Raw genomic sequence first — 27,884 nt, forward strand, 5'->3', positions numbered from 1 at the left:
GTCTTCAGGGTTGCCAGCAGTAGGGTTCGAATCCACTATCTCCCGGATGCAAGCTCACAGCTGCGCGCCCTTAACCACACGGCCAACTCGCCTGGTCGTACCGACTGTAACAGCCTGCCTGTATATTGGTGTGAAGTAGCTGGGGTGTAAGATAACTTTCTTCTTTAGCATGCCATTCCTCTGGTTCATACATTTTCTGATATATCTGGTATGTAACACACTGGTTCATCATAGTATTCGAGCTATACAATCCCTACTCTGAGCCACTGATTGGAATGAGTAGTGTGCATATTTAACGGAATAATGACAAAGGAGGGTTCACGGCAGTCTGCTACCTGGTTATTCCAGCTCTGGAACTTTGGACTCTTAGATCGGCACTGTAGTACTGTTCGTTGAATGTGAGAAAGTGTGCGTTTTTTTTTTTTCTTCATTTGATCGAGTATTTTATATGATAACATTCCTTTCAATCACTACATTCCTACTGACGTTTTTGTAATGACCTATGTTGAATTCAGTTAGGAAAACCACCAAGTCAGTCTTTCTGAGAATCCCGTAGTGAAGCACGGGTACATCAGCTAGTTTACTTATAAGATATTATTAATTTTTTAAATTGTCTTTCTTTCTTTCATGATTTATTTATTTATTTATTTATTTATTTATTTATTTATTTATTTATTTTTTTATTTATTTATTTATTTATTTATTTATTTATTTATTTATTTATTTATTTATTTATTTATTTATTTATTTATTTATTCATTCATTTATTCATTTAAGCATTGTTGTGAACATTACTGGAGTTTGCAATTGCAATGTTCAATACTATTTGAATATTAATGACAAATGATACAGTAAATTCAAGAGTTTGAATTAATAACTGAACTTAATTACAAAAGAAATAGATAGGAGAAGAGGAAATAATATTCGTGTTGGAGACGGTCGGTCAAATCAAGATGTCATTCATGTTACAAAGTCTGTTCATTTCTGTCACAGGATGTCGCACACTGGTGTTCCGACATGCTGTTGTTCTATTTTTTTCACTACTCATTTGTTCATTTATTTACACACATTGGATTTCTGAATTTTGTGTGTTTCTCTAATCATGTGACAATTGGCAGTTTCATAATGGTAAATTACCTACTGAACTACCAAACAGAAACTTTTCAAATTTTCTGTGTTTACTCACTTGGATGGCTGCATTGCAGAGGGATTACCAAATTTGATTTGCAATTTTAATTTTGAATTTTGTTTGCTATTTTTTATATTGGACTTTTTGTTTGTTTTCAAAGTATTCAGAAAATATTTTTTAAAATATATTTTGAACCATGTGACCTTGCCGCGGTGGGGAGGCTTGCGTGTCCCAATGAAGCAGATAGCCGAGCCGCAGGTGCAACCATATCGGATGGGTATCTGTTGAGAGACCAGACTAAGGAATGGTTCATCGAAAGTGGGTAGCAGCCTTTTTAAAGTTGCAAGGGTGGCAGTCTGGATGATTGACTGATATGGCCTTGTAATAATACTCAACATGGCTTGGCTGTGTTGATACTGCTACACGGCTGAAAGCAATGGGAAACTACAGCCATAACTAACTCCCGAGGACATGCAGCTCTCTCTGTATGAATGATGTACTGATGATGGCTTCCTCTCGGGTAAAATATTCCGGAGGTAAACTAGTCCCCCATTTGGACCTCCAGGTGGGGACTACACGAGAGGGGGCGATCATCAGGAAGATGGATACTGACATTCTGCGAGTCGGAGCGTGGAATGTTAGAAGTTAGAATTGTTGTGGTAGATTAGAGAATCTGAAAAGGGAGATGGATAGACTAAAGTTAGGTGTAGTTGGTATAAGTGGAGTACGTTGGCAGGAAGAACAGGATTTCTGGCCAGGTGACTACTGAATTATCAACACGAAATCAAACAGAAGAAATGCAGAAGTTGGTTTAATAGTGAATAAGAAAATAGGGCAGCGGGTAAGCTACTATGACCAGCATAGTGTGAAAGAATTATTGTCGTCAAGATAGACACCAAACCAATGCCCACCACAGTAGTGCAGGTCTATATGCCTACTAGCTCAGCGGATGATGAGGAAATCGAAAGAACATATGAAGAGATAGAAGATTCAATACAATATGTAAAATGTGATGAGCATCTAATTGTGATGGGAGACTGGAATGCAGTGGTAGGCCAAGTAAGAGTAGGTAATACAGTAGGAGAATTTGGATTGGGACAAAGGAACGAAAGAGGCAGTCAGCTGGTTGAATTCTGCACTGATCATAATTTAGTCCTTGCTAATACTTGGTTCAAACACCAAAAACGGCGGCTTTATACGTGGACGAGACCTGGGGACACTGGAACGTATCAAAGAAACTTCATTATGATTAGGCAGAGATTCAGAAACCAGGTGTTGGATTGCAAATCTTTCCCAGGAGCGGACGTGGACTCTGACCACAACTTGTTGGTCATGAAATGTCATCTGAAGCTGAAGAAATTGCAGAAAGGAAAGAATGCAAAAATATGGGATCTAGACAAGTTAAAGGAAAAGAGTGTGAGGGATTGTTTCAAGGAACATGTTGCAAAAAGACTAAATGAAAAGGCTGAAAAAAACACAATAGAGGAAGAGTGGATAGTCATAAAAATGAAGTCAGCAGGGCTGCTGAAGAAATATTAAGAAGGAAGAAAAGATCAGCTAAGAATCAGTGGATAACTCAGGAGATACTAGACCTGATTGATGAACGACGAAAATACAAGAATGCTAGAAATGAAGAGGGCAGAAAAGAATACAGGCGATTAAAGAATGAAGTGGATAGAAAGTGCAAGGTAGCTCAGGAAGAGTGGCTGAAGGAGAAGTGCAAGGATGTCGAAGTTTGTATGGTCCTAGGAAAGGTAGATGCTGCATAGAGGTAAATCAAGGAAACCTTTAGAGAAAGGAAATCTAGGTGTATGAATATTAAGAGCTCAGATGGAAAGCCACTTCTAGGGAAAGAAGACAAAGCAGAAAGATGGCAGGAACATATCCAACAGTTGTATCAAAGTGAAGATGTAGATAATTTGATTCTGGAACAAGAAGAGGCTGTTGATGCTGATGACATGGGAGACCCAGTTTTGAGGTCAGAGTTTGACAGAGCTGTGAGCGACCTAAATAGGAACAAGGCCCCTGGAATTGATGACATTCCCTCTGAATTACTGACTGCTTTAGGAGAAACCAGCATGGCAAGGTTATTCCATTTAGTGTGTAAGATGTATGAGACAGGAGAAGTCCCATCCGATTTTCGGCAGAATGTTGTTATACCTATTCCCAAGAAAGCCGGTGCTCAGAGGTGTGAAAACTATTGCACCATTACTTTAGTATCTCATGCCTGCAAAATTTTAATACATATTGTTTACAGAAGAATGGAAAAACAAGTTGAAGCTGAGTTGGGAGAAGATCAATTTGGCTTCAGAAGAAATGTAGGAACACGTGAAGCAATACTGACTTTATATCTGATCTTAGAGGATCGAATCAAGAAGGACAAGCCCACGTACATGGCATTTGTGGATCTAGAAAAGGCATTCGATAATGTTGATTGGACCAAGCTATTTAAGATTCTGAAGGTGATTGGGATCAGATACAGAGAACGAAGAATTATCTACAACCTGTATAAAAATCAGTCTGCAGGGATAAGAATTGAGGGCTTTGAAAAAGAAGCAGCAATCCAGGAAGGAGTGAGGCAAGGCTGCAGTCTGTCTCCCCTCCTTTTCATTGTTTACATAGAACAGGCAGTAAAGGAAATCAAAGAGGAATTTGGGAAGGGAATCAGAATCCAAGCAGAGGAAATCAAAATCTTGAGATTTGCCGATGATATTGTTATTTTATCTGAGACTGCAGAATATCTTGAGAAGCTTCCTAATGGTATGGACGAAGTCTTGGGCAAGGAGTACAAGATGAAAATAAATACGTCCAAAACAAAAGTAATGGAGTGCAGTCGAACGAAGGCAGGTGATGCAGGAAATATTAAATTAGGAAATGAAGTCTTAAAGGAAGTATGTGAATATTGTTACTTGGGTAGCAAAATAACTAACGATGGCAGAAGTAAGGAGGACATAAAATGCAGATTAGCACAAGCAAGGAAGAGCTTTCTTAAGAAAAGAAATTTGCTCACTTCAAACATTGATATAGGAATTAGAAAGATGTTTTTGAAGGCTTTCGTGTTGAGCGTGGCATTGTATGGAAGTGAAACATGGACGATAACTAGCTCAGAAAGAAAGAGAATAGAAGCCTTTGAACTGTGGTGTTACAGAAGAATGCTGGAGGTAAGATGGATAGATCTAATCACAAATGAAGAGATACCGAATTGAATTGGCGAGAGGAGATCGATTTGGCTAAATTTGACGAGAAGAAGAGATAGAATGATAGGGCATGTCTTAAGACACCTAGAACTTGTTCAGTTGGTTTTTGAAGGAAGTGTAGGTGGTCAGAACGGTAGGGGTAAACCAAGGTATGAATACGACAAGCAGATTAGAGCAGATGTAGGATGCAGTAGTTACGTAGAAATGTAAAGGTTAGCACATTATAGGGTGGCATGGACAGCTGCATCAAACCAGTCTATGGACTGATGACTCAAACAACAACATGTATTGTATGTCTTTATGATGTCAGAAATGAATGCGAGTTATGCGCTGGGTTTTTTCCGGCAATTTCAAATGTTGAAAATGGGGTGCGAGATTTACACGGTGGTGAGATATATGCGAGAAAATACAGTACAGTGGAACCTTGGATTGCGAGCATAATTCATTCCGGCAACATGCTTGTAATCCGAAGCACTCGTATATCAAAGCAAGTTTTCCCATAAGAAACAATTGAAACTCGGATGATTGGTCCACAACACAAAAATATTTATTCGCCTACCATTTCTAAAGCAAAATATAACTTAACACAAATTAAAGTGCACTTTTCCATACAATAGAATCATTGTTGGTGTGAGGGAGACGAGGGATGACATGAGAAGAGTTACTGTGGAGCACGAATTTCACGAACAGAATCACTGCTATCTGTTCTCTCACTGGAATTGTTTTCTTTTCCTGCAACTTTAATGAGGAACCTATTCAATGACTGTTGCTTTTGCCTCTTTTTGAGAATTTCACGAAAATGTGACATTGCATTGTCATTCCTGTTGTTCGCGATGCAGCCCCATCAGTTCTTTGGTGGTCGGTTCCTGGCTATGTTCTTCCACCAGCTCTTGAATGTCCACGTCATTCACCTCCAGCCCCATAGTCTTCCCTTAGGACACAATTTCATCGACAATTGGCGGCTCATTGTCACCAACAATCCCCTCAAAGTCACATCCAAGAACACAGTCAGGCGACAGCTTTCTCCAAGTGGAAGTGAGAGTTCCCTTGGTGACTCCATCCTAGGCTTTATCGATGATATTCAGGCAGTTCATGGGGAAATGATTTCTCCAAAACTCTCAGAGGGTAAGGTTTGTTTCTTCCGTCACTTCGAAGCATCGCTGAAATAGTGCTTTTGTGTATAGCTTCTTGAAGTTTGAAATGTCTTGCTGATCCATAGGCTGGAGTAGTGGAGTAGGGTTGGGAGGAAGGAACTTATCCTTAACGAACTTGAATTGCTCCAGATTGTCGTCCTCAAGGCTTCAAGGCCTGGAAGATGAGCAGGAACATTGTCCACAACCAGCAAGAATTTGAGAGGCAGATTGTTTTCTGAAAGGTATTTCTTCACTACAGGACCAAAGACCTCATTCATCCGTTCAACAAATGAACAGGGGAGGAGAAAACATAGGGACACGTGACGCTCGTATTGCGGAACCTCACTCGTTTATCAAGTTACATTTTATTAAAAATGTTTACTCGTCTTGCAAAACACTCGTAGACCAAGTTACTCGCATTCCGAGGTTTCACTGTGTTAAAATTTACCTATAATAACAATGACATTTACAATAAGATACAAAAGTTGAACACTAGAAAAGCAGCTGGAATTGATAAGATTTTGGGGGATATACTAAAGACAATGAATGGGTTGGGATATAGTACCATATCTGAAGTACTTATTTTATTATTGTTTGCATGAAGGAGCTATACCAGATGAATGGAGAGTTGCTATAGTAACCCCTGTGTATAAAGTAAGGGGTGATAGACATAAAGCTGAAAATTACAGGCCAGTCAGTTTAACATGTATTGCATGTAAACTTTGGGAAAGCATTTTTTCTGATTTGCAAAATGAATATTTGATTCGATAGAAAGCAGTTCAGGTTCCTGAAATTCAACTTGTAGGATTCCAGAAAGATATAGCAAATATCATGGATTCAGGGTGTCAAATGGACTGTATTGTGATTGACCTAGCTAAGGCATTTGATAGGGTAGATCATGGGAGACTACTGGCAAAAATGATTGCAATTGGACTAGACAAAAGAGTGACTGAATGATAATTAATAATGTTAATGTTATTTGTTATACGTCCCACTAACTACTCTTTTACGGTTCTCGGAGATGCTGAGGTGCTGGAATTTAGTCCCGCAGGAGTTCTTTTACGTGCCAGTAAATCTACCGACACGAGGCTGACGTATTTGAGCACCTTCAAATACCACCGGACTGAGCCAGGATCGAACCTGCCAAGTTGGGGTCAGAAGGCCAGCGCCTTAACCGTCTGAGCCACTCAGCCCGGCAGTGACTGAATGGCTATATTTTTAGAAAATAGATGTCAGAATTAGATTAGGTGGAGCTTAATCTGGCACTGTAATAATTAAGAGGGGAATTCCTCAAGGCAGTATTATTGGGCCTTTATGTTTTCTTATCTATATAAATGATATGAGTAAAGAAGTGGAATCAGAGAATAGGCTTTTTACAGATGATGTTATTCTGTATAGAGTAATAAATAAATTACCAGATTGTGAGCAACTGCAGGCATGGAAATAAGTTTAACGAAATGTGAGGTAATAAAAATCAGTAGAGAAAACAAAAAATGAAGGATGTTGTGTGTAATGGAAAAATTCTTAAAGAAGTAGATGCTTTTAAATACCGAGGAAGTAAGCTAACTGGGTAAGGAAACATCAAGGAAGAAATTTTGTCGAGGATATGAAATTGCTCAAAATTTTATTACTGTGTATCAGACATAATTAGAAATCGGAAAGTACCTACCAAATCAAAAATCATGATATATAAATCATATTTGACAATATTGACCTATGGATCAGAATGTTTTACTTGGACAAAAAAATATTTGAGTAGATTACAAGTGAGAGAGATACGATTTCTGCAAGGGATCTTCTGTAAAACAAGGAGGGACAAGATAAGAAATGAAACCATACGAAACATGCTGCAGATCAACCATCTAAAAGAGACTATGGAGTTAAATAGGCTGAAATGGTTTGGCCATGTCAAAAGAATGGGACAAGAAAGATGACCAAGAAGAGCTCTGGAATGGATGGAATCTGGAGAAGACAAATTGGAAGACCACGAACAAGATGGAGTGATCGTGTGGAGGATTACGTAAATCGGAGAGGACTACAGTGGCAGACAGTGATGAACGACAGAGTGTGGAGGAAAGAAAAGATTGGAAGAGGCTCTCTGAACGACCTGCATAAGCAGAAACGTATCCGGAAGAAGAAGAAGAAGAAGAAGAAGAAGAAGAAGAAGAAGAAGAAGAAGAAGAAGAAGAAGAAGAAGAAGAAGAAGAAGAAGAAGAAGAAGAAGAAGAAGAAGAAGAAGAAGAAGAAGAAGAAGAAGAAGAAGAAGAAGAAGAAGAAGAAGAAGAAGAAGAAGAAGAAGAAGAAGAAGAAGAAGAAGAAGAAGAAGAAGAAGAAGAAGAAGAAGAAGAAGAAGAAGAAGAAGAAGAAGAAGAAGAAGAAGAAGAAGAAGAAGAAGAAGAAGAAGAAGAAGAAGAAGAAGAAGAAGAAGAAGAAGAAGAAGAAGAAGAAGAAGAAGAAGAAGAAGAAGAAGAAGAAGAAGAAGAAGAAGAAGAGGAGGAGGAGGAGGAGGAGGAGTTGGGTTGTAATTTCATGTTCTTCTGTTAAAAATTCTATGGAATATTTAATTGATGTTTTAGCGTGAAAAAGTAATATTTTGGTAAAAAATCTTTGAATGATTTGAGATATTTTGTAGGTAGGACTCTTTCTGAAATTGATGATTGGTCTAAAGGGTGTATTTTTCTGATGTCATTTAGGTAGGGTCCTAGCTGTAGTAACTTAGGATTCATATAGAGTAATTTAGAGATTTCTTGTTCATTAAAAAGAAAATGAGAGTATTAAGAATTTGTTTTAATTTCCTTTGTATGGTACTGCTGGGATCTTTCTTCACGATAGTAAAATAGGATTTTTGTACATTCCAGTTGACTGCTATCAAGAGTGATGCAAAGAGTTAAATAGTACCAAAGAAATTCTAGACCATGTAAGTTGGCCATTTTGTTAGGATTGCACAGCTGTGAGCTTCCATGCAGCAGATAGTAAGTTCAAACCCCACTGTCAGCAGCCTTGAAGATTTTTTTCTGTGATTTCCCATTTTCACACTAGGCAAAAGGTCACGTCCGCTTTCTTCCCGCTCATAGCCCTTTCCTATGTCATCGTCACCATAAGATCAGTCTGTGTCAGTGCAACTTAAACCAAATTGAAAAAAATGATAACTTCCTAGAATTTATACGTGTACTTAAGGTTGATGATTCAATTCTTTGATGACTTGTAAAACATGGTTTTCTTATGTTTCATTTTCTTCAAACATTTCAAAAAATAAAACTTCAATGTAAGACACTATTTTGTTCTGTATATTCAGTGTACTTTTTTTTTTTGCTGTAGGATGTCACACAGACCGAAACATGTACAACATTAATGACTCATTCTTAATTAGAGTTAAATTGTTGAAGTATTGAATTGGTGGAAAAGCAATAATATTCCATTAACGGAATAAGGATGTTGATAGATTCTACACACATTGTTATTTTCCTGCCAATTTGGTGTACACCATACTGACATTGTTAGGACATATAACAACTATTGGTGGCATTTCTGTACCCAGGGGGCAGAATTAGGAAAGAGAAAGTTCATATAAAAATGATGTGCAGTGATACCTTAAGTAGTAGAAAGGAGAAATCCTTCCTTTATGCTTGCCATGTACCTGACCATCCTGGTTCTAGAGATACTCTTACCTGTACAGAGGAATTAGAAATGATACTGTATAAGTCAGTTAAATGTCACCATTGCTGGCCAAGTTTTTTGCTGTGTTCCTATTGTATTGTCTCTGATAGATCTTGCATCGTGTCCATGTAAAAGAATACCATATTTGGTAAGTAAAGAGAACTGCTAATTTGGAAATTGTCATGGCATGTGCTGGATGCGAGTTCTCTACCCAATGGTTTTGTCTTTAGACGGACCTAACCGATCGAAACCAATGGTTTTGTCACTAGCCAGATCTAACCAATCCAGCCCAATGGTCTTGTCACTAGCTGAACCTAAGTAGTCCTGACCAATGGTTTTATCACTAGCCAGACCTGACCAAATCCAGCCCAATGGTCTTGTCACTCCCTGGACCTAACCAGTTAAAAAGAAAAGAAAAAAATCTTTTTGTCCATGCAAACTTTGTTATCATAATAACCCTGTGCGGAAGTAAAGTTGGTTATTTCCAGTGAGTCCAGATATTGGCAAGCATGTGGAGTGTTATGCAACATCATCCAAGCTGCGCCATGTTGGAGCTCTAACCTAACTTCCACCCGCTGGGTATGGAAGTTTTACCCAACTATTGTGTGATGGAAAATGTTCAAGGTTATCATCGCAGTAGTCACCTGTAGTTAGCAACAGAAACTGATAACTGCTACTTGTGTATATCATAGTTTGCAGGAACCAGGAAGAGTCTGAAACAGAGCTGTGTATTGCCTTCCTTATGGCAACTGGAAAGGCCTTATCTACTGAGACAATCTGAAATCATCTCCATAGCCCCACATACACTATAAAGGGAAGAAACACTTCGACTGGCAGCATGGCATTAGGTCCTCTTTTGTGATAAATGCAGAACTGTCTTGACGTTCAGCACTTGTCAGAGGATGGGGCTGTACATTAGGAAAGGACTAGGAGCGGGAACTAAGCGACTGTAGCCTTAGTTAAGGTACAGCCCCAGCATTTGCCTGGTGTGAAAATGGTAACCACGGAAAACCGTCTTCAGGGCTGCCGACTGTGGGATTCAAACCTGTACCTTATTTAAGGCCATGGCCGCTTCCTTCCCACTCCTAGCCCTTTTCTACCCCATCATCGCCATAAGATTTATCTGTGTCGGTGTGACGTAAAGCAAATAGAAAAAGAAGAACTGGAATATGTTTCAACCCTTTTCTGGGTCATCCTCAGTTAGTTACTATGGGGAAAATATCTTAAAATTCAAGAATAAAATATTTTGCACATGAAAACATGATAAAAAGAAAGTCTAGAAAGTTCTTGTATGAGTAGGTCATTGGTGAACTTCATGTATCTTACTGAGGAATGCTGATCTAATGCTTGTTGTAAAAATAATCCATGCTGGAAGAAAATTTCCCCTAAGTTTATGTGGTGGACCTTGTTGTTAGACAGAGCATTTCTAATTACATTAACCTCAATATGGAATGCTGAATATGATGTTAGGTGTTGGTATTAATGATATTGTACCTCTTCTTAGCCTCTTCTAGGCTATGAAAAACAGAGCATGCGGTTTTTTCTTTTTTTAACTTTTTAATGTGTTCATATGAAAAACGTTCTTCTTATCATGTTTTCTTGTGCAAAATATTTTATTCTTAAATTTTAACATGTTTTTTTTTTTTTTTTTTTTTTTCCCACAGTTACTAGCTGAAGGTAACCCAAATGGAGTTAAAACTTGTTCTAGTTTTAATGTGACTGTACGCACAATTTAATTTCATGTAGATACTCTTAATTTTGTATTGAACAGTTGGAGCACCAAAAATAAAGTCTTATTCAAGAAATTTATTTTCAAATTTTTGAGTCAATATGGAAGCAAATATTAGATTCATTATTTGTAACAGTCCAGGGATTTATACTTTTGTTTGAGGGCTAGTATGAGGTCCATTCAGCCTACTTGAAAACAATTGAGGAGCTGTATGACAGTGAGATAGCAGCACCAGTCTAAAAAGCCAAGAATAATAGCCAAGAGGATTCATCATACTATCCGTGTGTCGCCTCCTAATATGCAGGTCTTCAGGTTGAGTAACGGTTGCTTGATAGATGAAGACCCATCACGGCCGTAGCACCTTATTTATTTTATCTATCTCTCAATTTATTTATTTATTTATTTATTTATTTATTTATTTATTTATTTATTTATTTATTTATTTATTTATTTATTTATTGATTTATTCATTCATTCATTCATTCATTCATTTATTTATTTATTTATTTATTTATTTATTTATTTATTTATTTATTTCTTTCTTTCTTTCTTTCTTTCTTTCTTTCTTTCTTTCTTTCTTTCTTTCTTTCCACACTTCAGCTTCTCATGTGCACATATCAGTGGTAATAGACTGAATACAATGCCAAACCACACCATTTCTACTAGTGAAAACATTAACATGTTATGTTTGCAACCTATCTGTCCACATACTGACTACATCAATTGCAAATATGGTCGGAGGCTGGTATTACGTCCAGAATAGAAATATATTTAATTTAATTGGTTAGGCAATGCTGATGACCATATTCCTTTTCCCTTAAAAAACATTCACCACCGTCACTACCACAAACTGGTGTACATTTCACTGCCATGGTTCAAAAAATGCATATCATTGATGTTATGCATGGAAAAATCACTGGGCAACCAACTTCACATAACGAAAGGGAACAAACAATTGCAAATATATTAGAAAGATGGGAACATCGAAAGGAACACATAATAGAATAAACCCCATGACAGGTCATTGACAGAAGTATTTATTCAGCAATATGTAAAGATTGTTGTGTATAAGAATAATGTCCTGTTAGAGGAGGTGACTAATAATACTAGCGAAGTACTGCAATTTACTTATGATGATGAAGATATTTACAAAATAAATACCTAATTTTAAAACTAGAAAAGCAGTTGGAATTGAGAAGATTCCTGCGAATATACTAAAAGCAATGGCTTATTTAATTACTGTGTGTTTGAAGGAGCTATACCAAATGGATGGAGATTTGCAATAGTAACCCCAGTGTACAAAGGAGGGGGTGATAAACATAAAGCAGATAATCGCAGGTCAGTCATCTTGACATATGTTGCTTATATGCTCTGGGAAAGCATTTTTTAAAAATTATTATATTAGACTAACAGTTTAAATATTTGAATGTTGTCAATCATTTGGTTAGCTTGTGTATACTTGTGGCATGTGTCCATCTTACCAGGAGAACTTGGGTTCAATTCCCGGTTCGTCCAGGGATTTTAATCCTGGGCTGAGGTCTGGAAGGGTGTTCACTCAATTTCATGAGTCGAACTAAGGAACTGTTTGTCACGAGAAGCGACAGACCTAATCAAGAAACCTGGGAAATATGGCTGAAGAAGTCATCACACTGATTATATGATACTCCAGTTACTGGCTGGATAGCAGTCGCCTTGGCAGTACAAGGCTGTTGATGAGCTGTATATGCCACATTGTTTTTTTGTTTGTTTGTTTGTTTGTTTGTTTGTTTGTTTATTTGTTTGTTTGTTCAGATTAGTAGAAAGCTGTTGGGAGTTTTGAAGCCATAAGTCTTGCCATGCACTTGATATTCCACCCATATATTTAGTGAATGCAGTGATAACTAATTGGCAAGGTCAATTATTGAGAAGTTTGAAAATTAACACATATCTAAATGTGTTGATGATGGAAAATTCAAGTTGTTTAAAACTTCACCTAAATGACTGTAGAAACTGTTAGTTTTAACAATAAAGAGCATCCACACATTGCCATTCTTAGCTCGCAAACTAGTATGTATCTACAGGAATCCCTTGAACAAACCACAAATATATGAATCTAGTGAAGTATACAATGAATTACATTTGGAGGTTGTCTGAGACATACTGAGGTAGTTTCAGAGCTTCATTTACATACCCACGATTAAGGTAAATTGTTCAACTTGGCGCAGTGGCTTCCAGCCTGAACGCTGAAAGGCATAAAAATCTGAAATGACTATACGTATGTTCAGAATAAATATGTTAAATAAATGCAGTCCTTGCCTCTTTATAATTGTAGAAATAATGTAAAATGTCCTATTTAATAATTTGTTTGATATAAAAATGTCCATTTTTTACAGAATCTGTGCAAGGAATTTGAAACCCAATGTTACGTTTCCCTAGCTGAAGCATGCACAAAGCATATCAGGGAAGCTGCAACTTCACGTTCTGAACAAAATTCTTACTGGTGGAAAATTCACGAGGCATGTATGTTTGCTATTGGATCTGCAAGAGACTTAGTCCTGAGAAGCCTTCGGAGTGGGTTAGACAACTATGATTTGACTGGCTTTTTTGAGAATGTGGTAATGGCTGATATGAAGGAAACAGGTGAGTACATGGTTCACTTTTTTACTTTCAATCTAGTAGCCACTGACATGGCACTGTCCTGATGAGAAATATTACTTGTCTTTGGCTGTGCCAGGGTTGAAATCTTCTAAGGGTGGTCCATTTACTGCCAGCTGTATGACATCTCTTGATGTAGTGATGTCCAAGATAAACCCTGTTTCCCTTTTATCCTTTTAATGAAGCCGAATCCTCATTCACTAAATACTGTTGTTACTGCAATGTACGCGACTCCATGAAACACTTCCTTCGGCTCACCCAAGCGCTCAGGAAATTTGTGTAGAATTTTTAATAGCTTGCCTAATCCCTTTGAATATATTCGCCCTTCTTTAACCATATTCTTTATTTTAAGCCATTCTGATGGCAGTAAAGTCCTCATTTATATCACCATCAATAAAAAATGCACCAACTGAAGAATTTCCTCATTGCCATAAATTATGTTAGGGTGTTATCTTGAGGAAGGTACAAGAAGTCCAAATCGTAGTACTTGGTGCATACTTTATTTTTAATTGTATCAAGGTGGCACTTCAAGTAGTGAACTGTGCTTTTGCTGAACTTGTTATGAATTGATTGTTGAATTGATTTCGGTAAAGAACTAACTCCCCGATGGCGAGTGGATGAGTGCAATTTTCAAGGGCTGATTACATAACAGATTATAAAACAGTAATTGATATAAATGGGCTGTATTGAGAAAACACATATCATAGTACAGTTTAAACACTATATACCCATACAAGGCAGTTATAAGAAAAGGACAGCATCCAAGGGAGATGAAATGCAATTATACATAGGGTTGGATAGACAACATGCTGCACCGGCAGGGAGTAGCAAATGACAGTGATGAGTTAGTGCACATTGACACAGTAGAGAACACTTGAGTTGCCAACTTGTAACATAACAACTGGATGTGGGCACAAAGAAATGAGTACTGAACATGTATGTTAAGCATTTTAAGTGTTTAGGAAACTTTTCAACTTGACTTTACCAACCAAAACTTGCAGTGTATTTATTGTGAATCTGTGAATGCAAATATGTAGTCTTGTTATGAATTGACATCCATCAAGTTGATAAACTGTGTCTACAGTAAACATTTTTGTTTTCCACATACTTGTGATATATCGGGTATTCTATCACTTTTTCAAATTAGCTCTAAATGTAACATAAAGCTTTAGGATTATATATCAGGAAATATAGTTTAGCTTAAAACAATCAAAGATCATTTTCATTGCTTTATCTCCCCTGTTAACAAAGAAGTGTAAAACAGGATATTATGCATATCTGTCTTTTATTGTAGTTACGTACTGGCATGGTGATGGGTAATTGTTTGCCATGAGTACATTGCAGATTCATTGAACACATTGCTCCTTGTGTTCTTTCAGGAACTATTGTAGAGATAAGGGAAAATTTGTTAAAAGTACACTTTAAGCATCCAGCTCAGTGTTTGTGCAATTGAGCCGTTCATTTTCCAGATGGCTTGAAACTAAAATTGTCTAATTTTGTACTAACTCAAGAAATCAATTCTGAAGGGAGTCTCCTTTCGTACTGACACAGTGTCATATGAACTGATTCATTGTTACACCTGCTTGAGTGCTGCAAATTTGGCTTACTGAACGAAAAGGTTCGCGGTTGAGAAGGTAGTGGCAAAAATCCGGTTTCCACTGCAAACTCTACCTATATCTTATTGTTGTGTAGATGTATTACATCATGTTGATGCAAGTTTATCAGTTTATTTATTTTAATACACTAGAATGGTTGCATGAAAAAACAGGCTAACCAACATTATCTTAAATAGGAGAAAGAGAGATTTCTCTCTAATGGAAAAATTACATTTTTGGAGGATAAAATTAACATATCTTTTGTTTTCATCTGAAAGAAGTAGCTTTATTTTTAACTTTGGTGTACAACTTTTATTAATAATCGTAATGAGGGGAGGAATTATGTTCAGATGCACAGCCACTTACTCATAATCCAGCCCATTGAAGAAACATTCCTCAAATGATAGCTGGTTGTCCTCGTGGGGTAGGTGATAAGTTTGTTCAACATGAATGAAGCAGTGGCGGTTGGAGCATGAAGGGCTTTGTAGTGCCGCCCCATTGCCTTTTCAAAAACACTTAGCATAATACCACTCTGTAACTTATTACATAAAAAGATAGACAAATGTAGCAAAGTCGAACTTATGGTGATGTGCTATTCAGCTGTACAATATTATCTTTATTATTTTGGTTGTTAACATTTCACTTTTCTATTTTCAAAGATATGGAAAAGGCATTCAGACCATGGCTGCTGTCCAGCAAGCACAGTGTTTTCTCTTTAGTCTTGAAGCGCTTGGGCTGTGGCAGGAAAGCTCTCAGTAGGTTCCTAGAGTTAGCTGATGTGTGGGGTGCGGAAGGAGCCTGGAAGGACAATATGGGCTTGTCAGGAGAAGGAAGTGCAGGCGGATGTGTGGTCTGTTCAGTGGAGCCCTCAGCAACATTGCCAACCACATTATAATGTACCTAGGCTTTTTCCTCCATGTCTTACATTAACTGTTGCTAGAGATTAATTCTAAAATATTTTACAAAACAGTGGATTGCATTATACTGACTATTGAATCTATTCAGTTCTATAAAGAAGTTAAAATAAATATGAAACCATAAGGTAATGGCGCCATTTGTAGGTTGGTCAAATTGTTAAATACGTCTTCATGGTCTGAGAAAGACGAGAGAAATTTGGGCATGCACTGTTTATTTGTTTTCGTGAATGTCGTTATTGTTGTTTGTGATCAGTGAAACATTTCATTGCTATAGTAATAGTGATTGCAGTAGCTGTTAGCCTTTTAATGTGTGTGTATAAATGCCATTGTGGTGTTGTTAATTAATTACTGTTGTAATGCAAGTATTCAGTAGTTGAAACTACCATACTAGCTTAAATAGCAGTGTAAATTATACCTTCAGTATTTTAAGTCTTGGGTTAATTATGTGTTTAGTGTTTATCTGCCTAGTTGAAAACTAAATGTTACGGTCTTAATTTAAGAAGACAAAGTAGATGAATTTAAGTAGCATTTTTTAAAAGTAGTGGTAGGAATTTAAGTTTTAAACATAGGTAAGAGGTAAATAAGTTAGGGCCAAATTTAAATAATTTAAATATTACACAAGAACGGAAGGGGCCGGGCTCAGGCGGTTGAGACGCTGGCCTTCTGACCCCAACTTGGCAAGTTCGATCCTGGCGCAGTCCGGCGGTATTTGAAGGTGCTCGAATACATCAGCCTTGTGTCGGTAGATTTACTGGCACATAAAAGAACTCCTGCGGGACAAAATTCCAGCACCTTGGTGTCTCCGAAAACCATCAAAAGTATTTCGTGGGGCGTTGAAGCAATAACATTATTAGAACAGAAAGGTTATAAAAATGAAAATGCATAAACTAGGATATTTAGTCCGCCACATTATAAGCGCGCTGTCTGTCTGTGTTGATGTGAAATCAGGAATGCGTTCTTTTGTTACTCTTGTTTGGCAATGAATGTCGTTGACTCTGCATGAATGTCAGTCGGGCTTTTAGACATAAAGCAACATGGTAAAATGGTTAAAAAGCATAAAATGACCAAGAAATACATAAACGCTGGTGCTGAATTTGCGATGCTTGCCAATTAGACAGTGCATACAGACTTAAACAATCTAACAAACAAGTGGCGAAGAATCGGTATGTTCATGGTAAGTTAATCTATTCTGTTAGGCTCTGTGGGCAGTTTGAAGAAGTGCTCATGGGCCACGATGAGACAGGTACATCTGACAACCCAGGTATTTTTTGAGGTTTTTGCAATATTATCTCATTTTTGCTACATGATCGTTTTGTCTCAGATGCAGATTTCTATCCATTATTATTATTATTATTATTATTATTATTATTATTATTATTATTATTATTATTATTATTATTATTTAATTCGCTGGGGCCATCAAGGACCACGTTAAGTCTTGTTGCATTTGACACTGAACTTGGCCTTCTTTAGAGCCCAAATTTCCCTCATTCTTTGTGAGTGGGCCTGCTTGCGCTCCTGTGTCCAAGGGGCACCGTGTCTTCTCTTCGGTTGCTCGTCTCGGTTTAGCCCGTTCGTCAATATTTTTTTGCGGAAGAGATCTCTGTTAAGGGCGCCTTCAGCTGATATATATAGCATTTGCAGGTCTTCTTTGGTATTTCTAAACCAGGGAATTGTGGTTTTGGGGTTTGAATCAAAAAAGTGAAAGATTTCTTTAGTTAACTTTCTTCCGTCCATTCATTTCAGATGACCGTAAAATCATGGCCGTCCTTTTCTGATTGTGTCGGTAATTTTCTCTATTTTTCTGTAGACTTCCTCGTTGGATCTCTTTTGATGGATTCCGTTTCTGTACTTTGATCCCAAGATTCCTCTCACAATTTTGCGTTCTTTTTTCTCCAGTTCTTCAAGGAGTCCTTTGTTGGCATTTAGAGACAGGGTTTCGGCTGCATATAGAACTACTGGCTTCAGAACTGTTTCATAGTGACGTATCTTGGTGTTTTGGGAAAGGCATTTTATGTTGTAGATTGTGCGGCATGTTTGGTAGGCTATTTCCAGTTTGCGTACTCGCTCCTGAAGTGCTTCTTTGTCCAGTCCACTTTTGATGATTATCTCACCCAGGTATTTGAGTTTGTCTACTCGGGTGATGTCGCCGTATTTCGTATGGAGTTTTGGTGGAGCCTCTTTGATGTTAGTCATTACTTCCGTTTTCTCAAACGATATCTGCAAACCAGTTTGTTTGGCAATTTCCTTTAAAATTTCAACTTGAGCTCTAGCAGTTTCTATGTCGTTTGAGAGAACAGCAATATCATCGGTAAATGCTAAGCAGTCTGTTGTGATCCCTTGGATTCGGTTCCTATTCTCAATGCACTGTAGTTGGTTTCCTGTAATCTCACACGCCAGGTTCTGATGATCTTTTCAAACACAGTTGAAGAGTATCGGGGATAGCCCATCACCTTGTCGGACTCCTGTTTTGATGTCAAAGGAATGCGAGAGACATCCGTGGAACTTCACCTTGGATTTTGTATCGGTCAGGGTGGCTCTAATTAAAGCCAGCAGTTTCAAATCAACTCCAAATTCATTTAAGATGTTTAGCAGGACTTCCCGGTCAATGGAGTCGTACGCTTTCTTAAAGTCCACGAAGACAGACACATACTGCTTGGACCTTAGTGTACAATATCTGATGATCGTTTTCAGATTTTGGATCTGTTCGGCTGTTGAGCGACCTTTTCTGAACCCTCCTTGGTATTCACCTATTTGATGTTCGACTTATGCTTCCAAACGCTCCAGGATGGCAAGTGATAGAATTTTGTAAGTCACGGGTAGCAAAGTTATTCCTCTGTAGTTGTTGATGTTTTTCATGCTGCCTTTTTTGTGTAATGGATGGATCAAAGCTATTTTCCAATCTTCGGGTAGGGTCTCCTTGTTCCGAATTTCTTCTATTTGCTTTTGCAAGATATCAAGTGATTCCTCTGGGGCATATTTCCATAGTTCTGCTACTACTAAGTCTTCCCCCGGCGTTTTGTTATTTTTGAGACGGGCAATGTGGCGCTTGATTTCATCTCTGTAGGGTGGTCTGGAATCTGGGTACCTGAGTAAGGGTTCCTTGGTCTCAATGGGGCTTTGCGGTTTAGAGCAATTAAGTAAATTCTTGAAGTAATCTGCCAGAATGCTGCAATTTTCTTCATTTGACATCGCCAGTGTGCCGTCCTTTCGCTCAAAGCATTGAGGTGGTGGTTTATAGCCAGTGAGTTTGTGTTTGAAGGCCCTGTAGTACTCTCTGCTTTCATTCTTCCTAAGGTTTTGTTCTATCTTTTCAATGAGAGATTTTTCGTATTACGTTTCTCAGTTCTGAACACCCTAGCTGCTTGGGCACGTTGGGTTTTGTAGGTTTCCCAATCATTTTCTGATTTCGTAGAGTAGTACTGTTTCCACGCATTGAGTCTTTCTTGGAGGACTGATTCGCAGGTACCATTCCACCAGGCATGCTTTTTTGCTTCTCTTGATTTCTGCAATGTCTTTGGCGGCCTCAACAAGGAGACTTTTGGCGTTGTTAAAGTCACAGTCATTTGGTCTAGCCTTCTCCTGGAACTCCTCGACCCTTTGCCAAAGTTTATCATTGTCGAAGCGTGTGTTCTGTTTGGTTGTCTTCCTTGTGTTTGCGGGAATTGGTTTGAATTTGATAAGAGACATATAGTGATCTAAGGCCACATTGATGCCTTTCTTTACCTTGACATTCATAATCTCAGGGCTGTTTCTCCTGGAGATTGCAACATGATCAATTTGGAACTCTCCGAGAGTTTAGATGGGAGAACGCCAAGTCGTTTGCTTTCTGGGTAGATGGCGAAAGTGGGTCGACATGACCTGCAGGTTGTGATTTTCGCAAATGAACACCAGTCTTTTGCCATTAGGATTGGTTCTTTTGTGAGCAGGGTAATTTCCTATAACTTTCTTGTACTTCTGTTCACGACCTAGTTGGGCATTGAAGTCACCCAAAGAAGCTTTACATGGTGTTTGGGGATTTCGTTTAATTTTTCATCCAGTAGGTCCCAGAAATTATCAACATCTGGATCAGACTTATTCTTCTTGTTTGTAGGAGCATGTGCATTAACTAGGGTGTAGGTTTTGTTCACGCATTTAATTGTAAGTATAGACAATCTGTCATTCACAGGTTCGAAATTTGCAACCGATTTAAGGATCTTGGTTCTAACAGCAAACGCGGTTCCAAGCATCACAGCTCCATTGAGGATTCCTCATTGCGCTTTGCTCTTGAAAAATTGGTAGCCTTCGGATTCAAAAGTCTCTTCATCTGGGTACCTTGTTTCCTGTAGGGCCATTATGGATATCTGATTTTCGTGAGGAGCTTTGGTGAGGGTTTTCAGCTTGCCAGCTTGTGTAAGTGAATCTATGTTGAAAGTTGCTAGAAAGGTTTTAGATTTTGGCCTGAGTTTTTGACTCTTCGGGGTACACCGATATGCTCCGACTCGTCTCTTGCATGATGTCGAGTCTCCCCCAGAATCCGAATGAGACTTGTGCGCCGTGGCGTTCACGATGAGGGATTTATCCAAAGATTTACCCCCTGGGGTATGTTTCTTGAAATGTTGTGCCATCATGCTTTTTGACTTGACTTTGCTTTGGACGGGTACCCATCCTTTTACAACTAGGGTTGTTAGCCCTAGAGGTTGCCTCAAGATGTTTTCTGGCTTCTGGTCATTTACCAGTCTTCGCCCAGGCAAGGGACCAGTTCTTTTTTCACGAGCTTCCCCAATTCCAATGGGACGCGCCCGATGGAGGTAACTGGTAAATCCCCACACGGGTTGTTGTTGTTGTTGTTATTATTATTATTATTATTATTATTATTATTATTATTATTATTATTATTATTATTATTATTATTATTATTATTATATTTCAGCTAAAATTATTGTGCTGCTGGTCAGTGAAAACCGAACCAATTGGGGAGTGGCAAGAGATGGCCGCACAACCCTGCCAGTTTAAAATGTCAACTGCCACTGAAATGAAGTTGATTTAAGTGCAGATGATGGACCATGGAAGAGACAGAGAAAGCCACATAATTACATTAAAATTCTTACTATCAAAGACGGGACAGTGTACTTTCATAAATAACAATAAAGGGTTATATCAACAAAGAAATTTATTTTAAAGACTTTTGCTGTAAGTGCAGCAAGAGATGTGATACTTTGATAAATGCTGAGGACTTGAGGGCATTATGCAAACAGTTTTGGAACATCGGTGAGTTCGGGAGGCAGAAAACTTATTTCTGTTGAAAGGTTCAAAATTATCAAGTGGTCGTGCTTTGTGTTTGAGGTGGAAGTAGGATGTAACAGACTTTTGCAAATCTATATTGACTAAGTTTCAAATGAATACTACCATTTAGGTATGTAAGATGTTGTATATTAACACTTTTCTAGGAAGATTTCATCCCAACTTCTCATTTGGTTTGCCGGGCTGAGTGGCTAAGTAGCAGAAGGTAGGCCAAGAAATCACGGCAAAAGTAGTCCAGTGCATGCCAAAAAGGCTTCAAGCTTTTCTGTTACTGTCAAAGGAAATTCGACTGGATACTGAAGAGTTCTTTGTTCTGTGAGTCAATTGTGTGTGAAGTATAAGTGGACAAATACTTTTGCTACACTCCTTGTCGGAACAGACAGCTACAGAAGCCACTATTTTTAAACATGTTTCATTATTATTTGATTTTTGTATATTATCATTTTCTCATTCTTTAAGAAAAGATAACTAAGTATTACAACATGGATTTCCTTGCCACGTTTCCACTACTGGTCACGCCAGTAATTGGACTGATACTTTCATGATTGTAACTGAGCCCACTGATGAACCACCAAAGAAATGCAACAGATCTGAAAAGTGGAAAACCCCTTCAGGGTGCAAACCGGTGAGGAAATAGATGTTCTACATTGGTGGAAATGTCATGAATGTGACTACCCCAAGCTGTCCAAATTAGCTTAAAGTTGTTATATGTACTAGCCACAAGTGCTTTGAGCAAGAGAGCATTCAGCTGTGCTTTTTTTTTTACGAGAAGCGCACTTGCCTAGATCTCGAAAATGTGAACGATTTGCTCTATCATCATGGTAACATAAAATTCAGGTGATTACTGTGCTACTCAAATTAAAATGTATTTTGTGATTAATCAAATCAATTCACCAAATGATTAAAATTGTAAATATTTGTATTTCTAATGAATGATCATCAGCATGTATGGCAGATCAAAATTCTTTGTTTACATGCCTCTCTTTTTCAACCGTTGTAAGTTGCTCTATATTTCTCGTGTCGTTTACCAAATGGAAATTTTCTTGTTGGGGCCTCTCATTCCTATCGCCCCTGTCTTTCCATCAAGAATATGGCCTTCCTTGACCTCCAAAATTTCCATGGCTGTAGCGGTACGTTTCCGCGGGCTGTTTTTGATATTGATAATTTTTGTCTACCTCTCTTGCCCGTTCTGGAAATCTCTTCAATCTTCACTCCACCGCTGGGATCCTTAGTTCGACTCCCTTAGATATTCTACTTGATTTCCTCCTTCCATATTCTGTGTTGTTTGTGTCCTGGCAGTTGGACATATCCCGTTCCCTTTGCACGGCAGTGGGCTGTCAGCTTGTGCCAGGTATACGGTATGTACAGCCTCAGTGTAACGTACTATTGGGTTCTATTGGGTCATAGTTTGGTCTAACTGGTGCAAAGTTAACTCGGCCTCGACTGCAGTTTTTACATTCGCAGCTATCAGCTTTCGCTGCACCTCCACCGGCAGTTGCTTAGTGATAGTGGCATTTACTTTGCTTTCTGTTGGTGGACTGTCGAGTTCTCACTTCTTAATTGCAAAATAAAATACTCTGAATATCGAGTTGGGAGAGTTGCGGCATATCTCCGCGAATACAACTCCATACTCAAATTCTGTTGGACTTCCAACCCCTATTACTTTATTAGAAATGCTTATTTGAACTCTTCGTAAGTTCCAAACATGGGTTTAAAGGCCATCATCCGTTGCAGCACAGTATCACCTAGAAATTTCTCTGCCGTCCATAAGCGCTTCTCCTGGGGAATGCGGTAATCATTCACATAATCTTCTAATTCTCTCAAAGGTAATAAATTTCATATTGGTCTGTATTGAAGAGCAATATAGTTTAAAACAAAAGCTGAAGGTTTTCACCTATTCAATACTATTTTTTGTAACCTTAAAAAAGTTACGTGTATTTCTTGAAACTAGTTTTGGTCTTACCAGAGACCATCATCACAAAATCAAAGTTAAGGCAAGACATGAATATAGATAAAATTTATGTAGCAAGCATGAAATTCAATGCAAGACATGTAAAGATTTTAAAAACACTCATCACGTGCCCTTGCTTGTCACTTTACCCTCTAATGCTTGCTTCATAAATTTTATCTATAATCATGTCTTGCCTTAACTTTGATTTTGACTGATGATGGTCTCTGGTAAGACTGAAACTAGTTTCAACAAGTATATGTAATTTTTAAGGTTACAACAAATAGTACTGAATAAGTGGAAACCTTTAGCTTTTGTTTTACAAAAATGAGTGTGGCATGGAATTGCCTGTCCCCATTAATTTTTTTAGTTTGTCATCAGCTGTTCTTACAATGTTGTATACCAGGACCCTCACCATGTTTTTCAGGCATCAAAGTCCTGAACTCTGGTTCCAGCAGAATTAAAATCTTGTTCAGCGGCCCTGGTTTCCATGTCTGGCTATTCTCAGGTACCTCCTGTCGTGCTGTCTCCCCAGTAATGTTATTCTGGACCATAGGTTTACTCTTGCTAGTATCTTTATTGCTCTACAATTCCAACAGCTCAATGTCATCCTGAATTTGTTCGATTTTCATATTTTCTCTCCAGTCTCTGCCCAATGTTGAATTGCCGTACCCACTTCCTGATTCTGTGCTCTATGGATAGCTCGATCTGCCGTGATCATATACGTTAGTTCTTTCCCTTTCTTGTCTATGTCCTCGCCTACTCGGGCTACGACCTTATTCACTTCATCCCTCATATCTTGGATTTTCACTGCAGTCTCAATTCATACCATCTCTAGTTCAGATTTTAAGTTCTCCTCCATGTTCTCTTGGGCTTGCACAACCCTGTCACTTACTTCGTTGGACATGCTCCCAAATTTCGCTTCAATGTATTTCCCAAGTACCTCTATTGAATGTCTGTTCTGACTTATTTCTTGCCTTGCTCCTGCGAGATCATCACTAACTAATATTAATTTCTTCTCTCTCTCTCTCTTTTTTTTTTTTTTTGCTAGGGGCTTTACGTCACACCGACACAGATAGGTCTTATGGCGACGATGTGATAGGAAAGGCCTAGGAGTTGGAAGGAAGCGGCCGTGGCCTTAATTAAGGTACAGCCCCAGCATTTGCCTGGTGTGTAAATGGGAAACCACGGAAAACCATATTCAGGGCTGCCGATAGTGGGATTCGAACCTACTATCTCCCGGATGCAAGCTCACAGCCGCGCGCCTCTACGCGTATGGCCAACTCGTCCGGTTAATTTCTTCTCTGTATTCGCAGCATTCTCAGTCACTTTACCCTCTAATGCTTTGAACGATTCCACAAGAGCCTCTATTTGATTCTGTGGTCTGTTCTGAACTTTCACTAGTTGCTCTTCTAATTTCTTTGTGCTCTCTTTGCAACCTATACACACGATCTCAATTTTATTACCCAGATCTACCAATGATTTCTTTTTGTCCTGTTTTTCTGCCACTATTTGATCTAATTGTGTATTACTGTATTACTCTGTGCTAATTCCAACAATTGTTCCATATTTTCTTGCACGGCTTTCTCCATACACGCAAACAAATCTTCAAGTGTCACCGTTATAACTATATTGTATAGACATATTGACCCTTCTGAAAGAAGCTTCAGTACTAGGCGTCAACGTAACTCACGTTCCATATTCCTATGAAATGTTATTTTAATTCCCACAGCTTCATATCATTTACGTTAATAATCACAAATCAAACTCAGCCCAGAAATTGACCGATTAGAAGCTGCCTAACCAATCCTCATCTTATATTTTAGTAAGATTCACAAATAAATGAAGCACTCGTGAATTTTGAAAATATTGACATTATTAGCCCCTAAATCCAAAGCTAATAATCTCACCAGGTCTACTTCCTACACATGGGCTTGAGATTTACTGTATAACACACAATGTAAGCCAAATACACTGTCACTACTTTCGACTTGAAGCTAATATGTTTCAAAACCATTGTTCACAAAGCCCCAAACTGCTAACATTGATGTAATACCATATTTACGCGAATAATCTCCGCCACGGTATAATCCCCACACCCTAACTTTAGGAAGGCTGATTTAAAAAAAAAAAAAAAAAAAAAGGCAACATTGACTCAAATAAAACTCGCACCCCAATTTCTTGCCTCATTTTAAAAGAAAATGCGGGTATTAATTCGCGTAAATACGGTATTTGCCATATATTAAAAATTGAGACTGAGACTATCTCGTTTCACCAGATTACTAATGTTGCTCAACAGGAATTCCCATTCTTGGCTATGTCTGTTATAATGATTTTCTGAAGGATAATCACACTCAATGCCCCATTATTGGAAGGTCATTTCATTGTTCCCGGCATTCCAGTAGAATGCACCTTGATTATTGTCATACCCTTAGAATGATCAGAATGGGTCATCACCACTTAACCCATCCATTTGTTATTCTCATTCACATCAAACCTAACTCAAAAATTTTACATGTTAACATATCACTCTTTATTATGCAACGTATGTGCTTGAATCTAGGCTTTTGGACTTGCCTTATTTAATTAATTTCACCCAAAATTATACCACATGTTTTATGTAAAAAAATGTGGCCTCATAGTCTGGTCTTCATAACGCCATTCTCATGAGGAAAATACCACTTTAATTGCCACACGTAATTGATGTGCCATATTTATGTAGCATCCAATGTGGACATTCACCCGCACAACAATAACAAAGCCACATGTACTGGTTCACCAAATTTATGTACCTTGTTGCCTGGCTGCTCAGCAGTAGATAACGCTTCACATTTGAAATATCTTAAATATAAGTAAGACAGGGACTAAGTACAAAATTGTGAATGAGAATTGAGAAATATAGGGTAGAATAAGAGTATTGAGCAATAAAAGATAAAAATTGGATGAAATCCCCAATGAAAAGACACGAATATAAAATACCGTATTTCCCAGCATTATCGTCGCCCTTTTTATACCAAAAGTTTTGAAAAAATAGTAGGGTGCGACCATTATACGAAGAATTTTTAATACCAGTATTTGTATTACTCAAAAAATGTATTTATAACTAAATTTTATTTTATACATATTTAAGGTGCACGTAATACTCGCGTTCATGCATAAAGATAATTAAAATGGTCTAAAACAAAATTCATAATTATTCGCAACAATTCGGCAAACATTTTTCCAACCTGAAAATAAAAATGAATGTATTAAGTTAATTGTCATTAATTTGAGTATTAAAATATTACACTTGCAAAAAATTATTGCTTTGTTGTGAAATACGGACTTACCGGTGCACAATTTATTCCAAATCTTCTGTGTCGCTATCGCAGGTTTCGATATCTGATGCGCCGTACTCACCGCTGTTAATACCCGTATCAGTTTCTTTGTCTCTCTGCCACACTGCGTCATCTTTGGGTCCGTCTAGTGCATTCAAAATCCCAGTCCTTTTGAAGCTCTTGGAGACTAGTTCCGGTGGTATAAGATCCCAACTCTTCATCAACCACAAGCATAACAAGTCCAAGGGTGGACGCCTGATATTTCCAGCGGGCGTCAATTGCTGATCGCCGCTCATCATCCACTTGTTGTAAAATCAACGTAAGTGGTCTTTAAAGGGTTTATTAATACATACGTCTAGTGGCTGCAAAGCAGATGTTAGGCCACCAGGAGTGACTATCTGTCGTGTCTTATTTTTACTGAGAAGTTGCTTCACTTCGTTCACGAGGTGACCTCGGAAACTATCTAAAACAAGCAGAGCTGGTTATTTTAGTAATGCACCGGGTCTTCTATTCCACACAGTTTTAACCCAGTCCAGCATGAGTTCTACATCCATCCAACCCTTTGGTTGCACTCGTACATGAATTCCACGGGGAAACTGTATATTCTAAGGCATCGTTTTCCTCTTGAAAATGATGTAAGGTGGCAACTTTCTTCCATCAGCTGTAATGGCTAGCATTGCCGTGCATCGCAACTTCCCACTACCGCTGGTTTTCATTTATACACTCCGGGATCCTTTTAGCGCAATAGTGCTGTTGCGAGGCATATCAAAAAAAATTGGAGTCTGATTGGCATTACCGATTTGAGAAAGCAAGTACGAAGTTTCCTTGCGCAAACGTATGACAAATCAGTGAAAATTTACAATCTTGTCCGTGTAATCAGCAGGCAACTTTTGGCTTAGTGTTGTTCTCCTTCGCACTGACAGATTGTGTCGTCGCATGAACCCCTTAATCCACCCACCACTCGCCTTAAACTGAGTTATGTTGTGTTTGCGCGCTACCTCCCGTCCCTTAATTTGTAACATTTCATATGATACCCTGCAGCCCTTGCTACGGATTTCATTTACGTACATAAACGCTTCTTCGTTAATTATAGGAAACTTCCCTGTTTTAGGACCTCTAAATACGCGTCTAGAAGGGTTTGTGCTTTTTAGCTTGTTTTTTAATTTCTGCCAGTCACGCACCAACTTTTCACTCACTGAAAATTTTATTTCTGCAGTTCTGTTCCCATGCTGTTCAGCGAAGGCAATTACGCTTAGCTTGAAGCCCGCAGAATAGTTTCTATATTTACCCATAATCGCTTATAAATGCTTCACATGTTAATGTTTTGCAATATAAATGACTTTCC

The 27,884-nt window shown here is 38.2% G+C and overlaps 1 protein-coding gene across 3 annotated transcripts in view; it reads left to right on the forward strand.

The window, feature by feature from the left end:
• The window catches only part of Ipo9 (Importin 9), an 839,375-nt gene that overhangs the window by 222,841 nt on the left and 588,650 nt on the right, over window positions 1–27,884 (forward strand). For all 3 annotated transcript variants that reach the window (XM_067141231.2, XM_067141230.2, XM_068226247.1), the window contains one exon: window positions 13,218–13,464. In XM_067141231.2, the coding sequence (XP_066997332.2) occupies window positions 13,218–13,464 (247 nt within the window). The remainder of the gene's footprint in view (window positions 1–13,217; window positions 13,465–27,884) is intronic.

The sequence above is a fragment of the Anabrus simplex genome, chromosome 2 (genome assembly GCF_040414725.1).
Source record: "Anabrus simplex isolate iqAnaSimp1 chromosome 2, ASM4041472v1, whole genome shotgun sequence".
Taxonomy (NCBI): domain Eukaryota; kingdom Metazoa; phylum Arthropoda; class Insecta; order Orthoptera; family Tettigoniidae; genus Anabrus; species Anabrus simplex.